This window comes from Panthera uncia, chromosome E1 (genome assembly GCF_023721935.1).
Source record: "Panthera uncia isolate 11264 chromosome E1, Puncia_PCG_1.0, whole genome shotgun sequence".
Lineage (NCBI taxonomy): Eukaryota > Metazoa > Chordata > Mammalia > Carnivora > Felidae > Panthera > Panthera uncia.
In genome coordinates this window covers 15,684,226-15,694,674 of record NC_064814.1, presented here as the reverse complement: position 1 = coordinate 15,694,674, position 10,449 = coordinate 15,684,226, and the positions used below count along the sequence as shown (strand labels likewise).

General features: G+C 39.8%; 2 protein-coding genes across 7 annotated transcripts in view; one reads left to right on the top strand and one right to left on the bottom strand.

Annotated features, from left to right (window-relative positions):
- CDC27 (cell division cycle 27) overlaps window positions 1-10,449 on the top strand; it is an 803,505-nt gene that overhangs the window by 152,985 nt on the left and 640,071 nt on the right. The window lies entirely within an intron of this gene.
- The window catches only part of EFCAB3 (EF-hand calcium binding domain 3), a 64,932-nt gene that overhangs the window by 5,284 nt on the left and 49,199 nt on the right, over window positions 1-10,449 (bottom strand). For all 6 annotated transcript variants that reach the window (XM_049637599.1, XM_049637600.1, XM_049637602.1 and 3 more), the window contains 3 exons: window positions 10,188-10,308; window positions 3,966-4,159; window positions 3,434-3,618 (listed from right to left, as the gene is read on the bottom strand). In XM_049637599.1, coding sequence (XP_049493556.1) covers window positions 3,434-3,618; window positions 3,966-4,159; window positions 10,188-10,308 — 500 coding nt within the window. The remainder of the gene's footprint in view (window positions 1-3,433; window positions 3,619-3,965; window positions 4,160-10,187; window positions 10,309-10,449) is intronic.

Genomic DNA, 10,449 nt, shown 5'->3' with positions numbered 1-10,449 from the left:
TCCTTCCTATTTTCTTTTATTTTTTCTTTTCTTTCTCTCTTTTCTTTTTCTTTTCTTTCTTTCTTTCTTTCTTTCTTTCTTTCTTTCTTTCTTTCTTTCAGTTTGCTTTATCAGTTTCTGGAGATGCATGATAAATATCTCCCACGGTGATTATGGGTTTGCCTATTCACTTTTTTAGCATGCATAGTGCCTTTAAAAAGTCTAAAGTTAATCCTTACAATTCTGTTAACTGTTATCTGTCAGTTTGCTAGGTACACACAGGTTCAGGATAGTTATATCTTTCTGAAGATTTTTAAAAGTAATTAAATAGTATCTTTATCTTTAGCTATGTTTTCCTTAAATTTTACTTTCCTTATGCTAATATATTGATACCAGCTCTCTTTGATTTGTATTTGCCTGATTTATCTTTTTCAGTCTTTTTACTTTCAAACTTTCTGTGTTGTATTTTAGGTGTGTCTCCTTTAGAGAACATATATCTGAGAATTATTAAAAATCAGTCTCAGTGTCCTTTTTTATTTTAAATTTGAAAGATGATCCGTTGTCTATGTATTTTTTTTATCCTTGTTTTTTTAAACTAGTGTGTTTAATCTTTTGTTGTGATTACTGACATACTTGGATTTTTCTATTTTTTTAAATTTTTAAAAATATTTATTTAATTTTGAGAGAGAGAGAGAGACAGAGCATGAGCGGGGGAGGGGCAGAGAGAGACAGACACAGAATCGAAAGTAGGCTCCAGGCTCTGAGCTATCAGCACAGAGCCCAACATGGGGCTGGAACTCACAAACCACGAGATCATGACCTGAGCTAAAGTCAGATGTTTAACTGACTGAGCCACCCAGGCACCCCATCTGCCTATTTTGTTTTGTATTTTCTATTATCCCATGTTTTCTCTTTTTTCTTATTCTTTTTTCCTTCTATTTGACAATTATTCATTTTAATGATTATTCATTAACTTATTTATGATTCATTTTAGTGATTATCCTCACATTTTTAACACTCAATTTTATTTTTGAGGCAGCATGAGCAGGAGAGAATCAGGGAAGAGAGAGAGAGAGAGAGAATGGGAGAGAATCTTAAGCAGGCTCTATACGCAGTGTGGAACCACATGTGGGACTCCATCTCACGACTGTGAGATCATGACCTGAGCTGAAGCCAAGAGTTCAACGCTCACCTGACTGAGCCATAGAGGTGCCCCAACACTCATAATTAATTTAACAAATTATAGATTTGACCAGTATCCTAAGTCTCTACTCAAACAATACAATGAACTTAGGAAGCTTTAATTCTGAGCACCACCCTTCTCATCTCCCATGTCACTGTGCTGTAGAGTATTTTAGCTCTTATTTAGTACTCCGCAAAACAGTTAATTCTTTTTTGTTTCCAATTTTTAGGAGTGTAAAACATACATATGCTTAAAAAATCAGAGTATGGTGAATATACACTGTGATCTCCTTGCCTCTTCTGTCTCCCAGCCCCTTACTTTCTCTGTCTGCAGGCAACCAATGTTACTATTCTCTTGGATTTCCTTCCAGAACATTTTACAAGAAAAAAGTATATGTACATACTTTGTATTTATTTATTTTTCTCCTTTTTATACAAATAGCAGTGTACTACACATACTGTTTCATATCCTTTTCCTTTTGGAGATCTTTTACATCATCACGCAAAGAGTTTAAGTCATTAAAATGGCTGCAGGGGCACCTGGGTGGCTCAGTCAGTTAAGCATCCGACTTCAGCTCAGGTCATGATCTCCCAGTTTGTGGGTTCGAGCTGCACATGGGGCTCTCTGTTTCGGATTCTCTGTGTCCCTCTCTCTGCCCCTCCCCTGGTCGTGCTGTCTCTCTCTGTTTCTCTCTCGCTCTCTCGCTCTCTTTCTCTCCCAAAAATAAATAAATTTTTTAAAAATGGCTGCAGAATATTTCATGGTAAGGATAAAGCGTAATTTAACTAGTCCCCTAATTATTTAACCTAGTAAATACAGTAGTAGTTAACCTAGTAAATAGTTAACTCGGTAATAGAGTTAATCTAGTAAATGGTCATTTAGTTATTTCCCCAACCGTTTGCTAGTATAAACAACCATGTAATGAGTTGCCCTGTATGGGCGGCATTTGGAACAAGTGTATCCCAGATAGTATCCTAGGGGTGAGATGCTAGGTCATGAAGGTGGCTGAATATGCCACCCCAAATATGTGACTTTGGCAAAAGGAGTATTTTGAGTTAAAGGGACTTGGAAAACAGCGGGTGTTAAGAAGAGCACTCTGATCTCTCTCCTCTTCCTTCCTGAATGCAGGAGATCAACGCCCCATGAGGAAGATGCTCTCTTTATACCAGGAGGAAAGTAACATTCTTATCACTGGGAATGGGGAGTTGAGGCTGGCAGAAATCTGTACAAATCGTGTTAAACTAACCTTTGTCTTCTAAACTCCACCCAATTAACTACCCTAGGCCAAGTCCCTTTGCCTGGACACATTTTCACTCTATTTACAACTCTTTGGCCAATTTAGCACACAAGTGTTGGACTCTGCTACTTTGAGTCTTCGTTTTCTGTGGGGACTCCCATGTACCTGTAAAATTTTTGAAAATGTGTATGCTTTCCTCCTGTTGATCTGTCTTATGTCAATTTAATTCTCAGGCTCAGCCGAAAGACCCTAAGAGGGCAGTGGAGAAATTGTTCCTCACTCATAGTCCACAGGTGTGAGGTCTGTCACTTTGGTAGGTATTACCAAATTTCCTCTGTGGAGGTTGAATCAATATAAACTCCTGTCTGCAATTTATGAGTACCCCATGTATTTTTCAACCTTTTGATCTTGGTCAGTCTAATATGGAAAGATACTATCTTTCTGTATTACCACTTTCAAGGTGGTTTTGATTTGGATCTTTTATGAAGAATGGGATTGAATATCTTTTCACACTACTGAGAACTATCTGTTCATATCCTTTGCTTATTTTTATACAAGTTAGTTTCTTTCTAATCAATTTGAAGCTCTTTGATGTATTAAAGGAGTTAGCCCTTTGTGTACGAGTTGCAAATGTGATTATTTTTGGCCATGCAGAAATTTTTGATCTTGAAGTAGCAGAATTAATATCTATTAAAAAGGGGCACCCGGTGGCTCAGTTGGTTGGGCGTCTGACTTTGGCTCAGGTCATGATCTCATGGTTCATGAGTTCAAGCCCTACATCGGGCTTTCTGCTGTCAGCACAGGGCCTGCTTCAGATCCTCTGTCCCCCACACCCCCACTTCTGCCCCTCCCCTGCTCTCTCTCAAAAATGAATAAACACTAAAAAAAATTTAAAAAAATACAATGACTGAAAACGTTTGTCATTAAAAAACATGTTATTAGTTCTGTTAAGTTAGAACTTAAAAATTTAAGTATTTGAATTAACTAATGTTTAACTAATATTAACTTGAATTAATTAATAATTGAAATCTTACCTGTGCTTTCCAGTCTCTTTTATGGAAAAAATAGTTCTCAAAGAAGTTCAGAGGCTCCTTTCTCCTTAGCATTTCTAATTTCTGCATGTCTTTGAATGGCTTTCCCATCACCACCCCATCCACATTAGGAAACAATGGAAAGATGGGTATTTTTGAATACGGGCTATCTGAAGGAGGATTGCACCCTAAAAATAAAAACAAAAATGATATTATGAACAGTGTAAGAGGAAATTCACATAAAAGACATACATGTAGTGCCTATTTTGCTCTTTGTCTAGTCTTCTCAGTGGCTGTGACCCTCACTCTTCACTCTCTTGCCTTCTCCCCCACTCCCAGACTTTAGGCTTCACCTGCATCATGAGGACTCAGGTTAAGATGCAGATTTGCTTTCCAATGATACCTGTGTGACATAGACCAGACAGAATAGGCTGTGGTCCTGTTTCTATAGCACTTGACCTCTAGTATTTATTTCTGACCAGTAATCTACAAATAAATCCTTTGCAACAGTGGGGAGAGGACAAATGGCTCTTACTCTTGAGCTCTTCAAGAAATTTAAATAAATCCTTTTCTTTCATTATTGCAGTCCGGGCAGCATTGGCAAAGGCAGCTGTGCTTGAGCTGGGAGGGGTGCATATGTCTTGCTTAAATCCCCTTTTTTCATAAGCCATGGTGTATGGATTCCATAACATTCCTGACCTGGTTTCCTGGAATTTTCTTTGGAAATAGCTAAAAAAAAAAAAAAAGTAATTAAAAAAAGAATAAAAAGTGCTGTATAGTCCTACTGAAAAAGTGCCTAAGTGCTGGACAAAAGGAAAAAAAGTCCAGCTGCAAGGTATAGGCGGAATCCATTTATTTTAAACTTAATTTGTATATTCATTCAATATTATTTATTGAGTGCTTATTTTTGTGACATTCATAGAATATCTACTAATACTTTCCCCAGGCCATTTGGCTAGTTTATATTTCTAGTTCCTGGGCTTTGGCTTCCTTCCTCCTCCCCCCGGACCTCAAGTCTTGTCTAGAAAAATACCTATCGATAGTGATTCTTGACAAAGCCTTGAGTGGCACCAGCTTGAATACAAACATTAATCATGCCTACCATTATATTACTTTGTGTTGAGTTTTAAAATGCAACTACTTTGTGTTGAGGATTTAAAAGAAATCCTTATTGCAGAGAATTTGGAAAATGCAGAAGAGTATAAAAAGGAAGTATCACCAATAATCTTACTATTCAGTAAATCACTATTGGTTGCATTTCTTTGAGTTGTGTGTGTGTGTATGCATGCACATGTGTATCAACAGATTTAGGAGATCTGTTACTGTGCATTTTAGTTTATAAATACTTTAAGATATGCTAAGGGACTCTCATTCACAGCACAAACATCCCCAAAGGTATAGACATCTGATTTACAAACATGCATGCCTTAAACATTCATTGCAGATCAGATTCCCTCTTGCAGCTGGAACAATGGATGTCTCTCTGGAGCTGTGGGCCGGGGGGGGGGGGGGGGGGGGGGGGGGGGGGGGAGGACTTGGTATAGTGGGGCTTCAGTACCAATGTGGGAGACCTCGCTTCTCAGTGTGCGGAGCAGAGGACCGTCACTGCTTACTGTTTCAGAGGACGAAATGCAAGACCTTGCTTATCATTACACAGGCAGGTTTTTCTGTTACAGCAATGGGAAGCTTCATTGCTTTCTGGGATGATGACAGGCAACCTTTTTTTTTTCCTCTCAGAAAGAGGGAAAGAACTCATTCTAAATGTTGGAGCTGCAGCAGTGGTTGGGTAGATGTGCCAATAGCGTTCTGCTTGGAGTCTGGTTTATAAATTTTATTTTATTTTATTTTATTTTATTTTAATTTAATTTAATTTAATTTAATTTTATTAGAAAGAGGGAGTGTGTGATCAGCGGACGGGGGAAAGGGGAGGGGAGAGAGAGAGAGAGGGAGAGAGAGAGAGAGCATATGAATGAATCTTAAGTAGGCTCCTTGCTCAGTGTGGACCCCAACTTGGGGCTCTATCCCATGATCCTAGGATCATGACCTGAGCCAAAATCCAGAGTCAGATGCTCAACTGACTGAGCCACACAGGTGCCATAGCAGTCTGGTTTATAATCAGATAATTCCTTCCTTAGCCTTGAACCCAACTATCCACAATGTTCTTATCCTCCTCTGAAAATATATAATGCTCATTTCTCTTAGTGTAATTTAATTCCTACCAGGTCCCTCAAGGTTCACCTTTCCTTTCCCTCCAAGTATTCTCTGCATACCCTATGGCTCTGAGTGTGGTCCTCAGGCCAGCAGCATCAACAGCACTGGGAGCTCATTAGAAATACAAATACTCGGTTCTCACACAAACCTACTGAATCAGAAACCCTGGGGCCCAGCAATGTGTTTAAGCAACTGCTCCAGGTGATGCTGATGTGTGCTCAAGTTTGAGAACACTGCTATCGTCTGTAGTCTCCCCTTCTCTGACACACTAATCTTGGCTCAATGGTTATATACCATGTTATATCTGTAGTTTCTTCCTCCCTTCTCTCCTTCCTGCCTCCTTTCCTTCTTTCCTGTTGTAATCTTTCTTTAATGACACAGGTGTTCCTGAAATCTCTTTTGGTCCTTGGATGCCTATTCATATTTAAGAGTGAGAGTAAGCACTCTTCAAGGCCAGTTGGAAGCTTTTTGGTATGATGGGTCTTATTGAGTGGGAACTTACTATCAAGTAATTGGTTTGAGCCTTGTTTCATCATGGGACCCCCCCCCCTTTTTTTTTAAGGGGACTTTTAACTGTGAGTATCCACGTGTTGTTTTCCTCTTTCTTGAGCTAGTCAATTTCCCTGGTGAGGGACCCTCTGATATTTTAACTGAGTGGTATAAATCTAGCTGTTAGTACATTGGGACTTAGGGAAGGGGAAGGTGGCTGGTTCAGGGTGGGGGTCTCACCATTCAGTAAGTGTACTTTCATGTAGTTTTCTATTTCCACTCTGATACCCTCATCCTCAAGTTATGTCTGATATCCTGGAGTCCAGACGATCCTTCTGGTACAACCTCTTCAGAGAGGTAACTATCAAGGCAGTCATTTGGTTGGGTGGGGTTAGGGAGAAGAATCTAAGGGTCAATCTGCTTCTCATGCTACTTTTATTATTTATTTATTTATTTATTTATTTAAAATTTCAAACTCATGCTACTTTTAACTAGTCTTTCTGTGTTGGGGTCCCCCTGTCCTCTACTTTCAGAGGTTGCTGAGTTCAGAGGTTCAGAGTTCCTGAGCCTGTCATGTGTTCTGTGGTGAGAATTGGCTTCTTGACCTTCTCCATGGCAGGTACTCAGATTTCAGCTTGTTCTGATCTCACCAGTCCGTAAACAGTCATCCATTTACTTTCCAGCTTCCCAAATTATGCTGATATCTCTTGTCTGCTCTTCCTTTTCTTTATGGGTTTTTGCCCTCTAAATTTTTTACTGTTATTTTAGTGCAATTTCAGAAGGAAGAAGAGGTGAAAACATGCATTTATTTTAATATGTTTAACCCAACTGCTGTTTTATAACCCTCTGAAATTTGGCTTTCCTCCCATCATCCTTTTGGATGGGACCTTTGGTTCCCTTATGACTTCATAACCACCCAATCTAATTCTACCCATTCGGTTGTCACTTCACCTGGCCTCACTTTAGCATTTAATACTGGTAGAAGGTCCATCCTCTTTTGGATTTCTCTGTGGCCCTGGCTTCTCTGACTTCACACTATCCTGGTTCCCTTCTTGATGACTAATGTTTCCTTAGCTGACTCCTCTTCCTTTCCATGACGTAACTATGGGAATTCTTACAGTTCTGTCCTCAGTCCTTTGCTTATCTCTCCCCCGCCTCACCCTGTGGGGATATAGAGAAGTACATGGATATGAAGCAGATTTAGGAGGTCAGATAGACAGGATTTTGTGATTGGTGGGATGGGGGAGTGACAGAGCAGCAGCAGCTGAGGAGGACGCTGAGTGGGTCTTTGGCAATTGGATAAACACAGTGAGGTGGTGGAGCCATTCGCTGAGGTTTGGAACCCAAGTGTAAGAACCAGTAGAAGTGGGGGTGGGGGAAGGAGATGAATTAGGCTTTGACACTTTGGGTTTGAAGTACCTATGGGACTTCCCAGAAGGCAGATGGAAGCTTACGGGGGGATCTGGGCTAGGTATCCAGCCTGATCTTCTCTTTGCCTTGTCCTTCTTGTCTGTTGGTGGGACATCGGAACCTACTTCACAGTGTTGAAATAGTGATTAAAAGAGATCACTCAATAGATAGTTACTGAGTGTAAATTTTTTTTTTTCCTAGACACCGGGGATAGACAGTGAAATAAAACAGATAAAAAAATAATCCCTGCCCTCATGAAGCTTACATTCTAGCATGAGAAAACAGATAACAAACACAATAAATAAGTAAATTATATAGTATATTAGAAGGTGATAGATAGTGTGAAGAAAATGGAAGAGGGGAGACAGGGAGTGGTAGGAGAATGGAGTTTTAGATAGGGTGGCCAAAGAAGGCCCTGCTGAGATGGCAACATTTGAACAAAGACCTGGAAGTAGGAAGATATGTGGCTGTCTGGGTGAAGAGCATTCCAGACAGGGGGAACTGCAAGTGTAAAGGTCTTGAGGCCAGAGCATGTGTGGTGTATTTGAGGAACAGCAAGGGTGCTAGCCTGAATGGAGCAGAGTAACAGGAGACAAAGTCAAAGAGGTCAAAAGTGAGGGCAGGTCACCTAGAAGACCAATAAGTGACATACAGTCTAAGACTCATACTCAGAGGGAAATGGAAGGGTTTTGAAGTTTTTTTTAAATAATATTTTATGTTTTTAAGTTTATTTTGAGAGAGACAGAGACAGCGCAAGTGGGAGAAGGGCAGAGAGAGAGAGGGAGAGAGAGAATTCTAAGCAGACTCTGCACGGTCAGTGCTGAGCCTGATGCAGAGATTTCATGAAACCATGAAATCATGACCTGAACTGAACCAAGAGTCGAATGCTTAACTGACTGAGCCACCCAGATGCCCCATTGGCTGAAGATTTTGAGCAGAGGACTGACATGATCCGACATTTTAAAAGGATCATTTGGTGCTGTAGGCATTAAGACATCAGCTAGATAGAGGGAGTATTGAGAATAGACTGGAGTGGGCAAGGCTGGGGTGGGGAACCAAAAGGTACAAACAGGGAGACCAGTTAGGAGGCAGCAATCCAGGAAAAAGCTAATGCGTTGTAAAGTGCACACTCAGAAATTGCACATAATGTTTAGTAAACATTGTAATCAACTACAGGAACACCTGTCAAATTCTACCATTACCCAGCTCAAGACCGGCTTTCTCAGGAAACTACATGAATGATCTTTGCCACTCATTTGGCATTATTTAGTTGTCTATGTACTTAGGGCTTTACTCTCAATTTATATTTTAAGTTCCTTAAATGCAAACACTACATATCAAACACTTCATCTCCTTAGAAACCGGGTATATGATAAGTAACAACCATCATCATCATCAACAACATCATCATCATCATCAAAACACCAATATCAGCAAACATTTCCTGGTCACTTACTGGGTGTGAGAGGCAGTGTAGGGCAGTGGAGAAGAGCATGGGTTCTGGAATCAGACTGTGCTAAAATCCAGGCACCATTGCTCCTTGGGGCAAAGTACAACTACCTGTACTTTAGGTTTTTCATTTGTAAAATGAGGACAATAGTACCCATTAAGGAGGTGAGGATTCAAACATAATATATATATATATATATATATATATATATATATATATATATATATGTATATGTATATAGGTATATAGTATGATTATTCTAGTTACTTCCACATAATAATAGTTATTTTTTATGGGGCTCTAGGAATATTTATTCCTACGTTCCCACAAATGCCCTATAAGGTGGGTATTATTATTGTTGTTCCCATTTTATAGGTGAGAAAACCAAGGCTGAAAGGTTAAGCAATGTGTCAAGTTTGTGTACTAATAACAGGCATTTAATAAATGCCTTTGAACTGGAACGAAGAGTAGAATTTTGTGTGCCTTCTGTTCCACACCTGACAGATACAGGACAGCATAGAGCTACCCACGGAGGATTCAGAAAACATTCTGTATTTTTAAGCCTAGGAGGGAAGGCACAACTTTGAAAGAGAATTAGTTAAAAAATTGGTAACAGCAGCATTCAATATAATATAATGATAACAATAGATTGAGAAAATTTATCTTTAGTGATATTTGTTGGAATAAAACACATTTGGGTGTGAGAATATTTCCTCATCCTCCATTCTCAGGTCTACTTCTGGCTGTGCTCCAGTCCAAAAGGCTACTTTGGGATGTCTGAAATTGCTATACATCGTCCCAGAGTCAAAGGAAGCCCCGGGGAGTTCCAGCATGAATGAGAGTGTCTTCCAAATGAGATTTCCAAGCCCAACACAAAGATCATCCCTGGAAAAGTCTGAATTCTTCTGGGATTCTCTAGCCTAGGGTAGGAGAGTCTGAACTTTCTCGGTTGTCTTAGGCCTTCAGTGGGCCCTGAGATGGACTGAGGTCAGTCTTGCAATTTCAGAACTAGGTAGCACAGTTGGGATGAAGGAATTAGGTCTCATGTTGTGGCACGTGAGCATTGCCACAGACCCCATCTCCTTTGTTCTGGGGCAGACCCTGTGGAGAAGGATGTTAATCAGAGGTGACTGCCTTGTACATATCCTCATAAGTGCTTCTAAGAAGGCTGTTTTTACCCCTTTCTTTGCCACTTACCTTACTATTTCCATTATAGCCTTTCTGGGTAAGGCTGAAGTCTCTACAAGCTTTGATAGGATTTCAAACAACAGGATCCCTGGGTTGCCAGCTAAATCTAAACATTTCTCCTTTTCTGGAACTATGAAGGAGAAAAAAATTCAAGATGCTTTCTGAAAAGACCATCTGTCAAAAAAAGTAATAAGCTGACAAGTCTTTTTATTCTATTTACAAGAGTAATAGCAGGTTAGGTACTAGAGAGTTAGAGAAAAACATTAAAAAA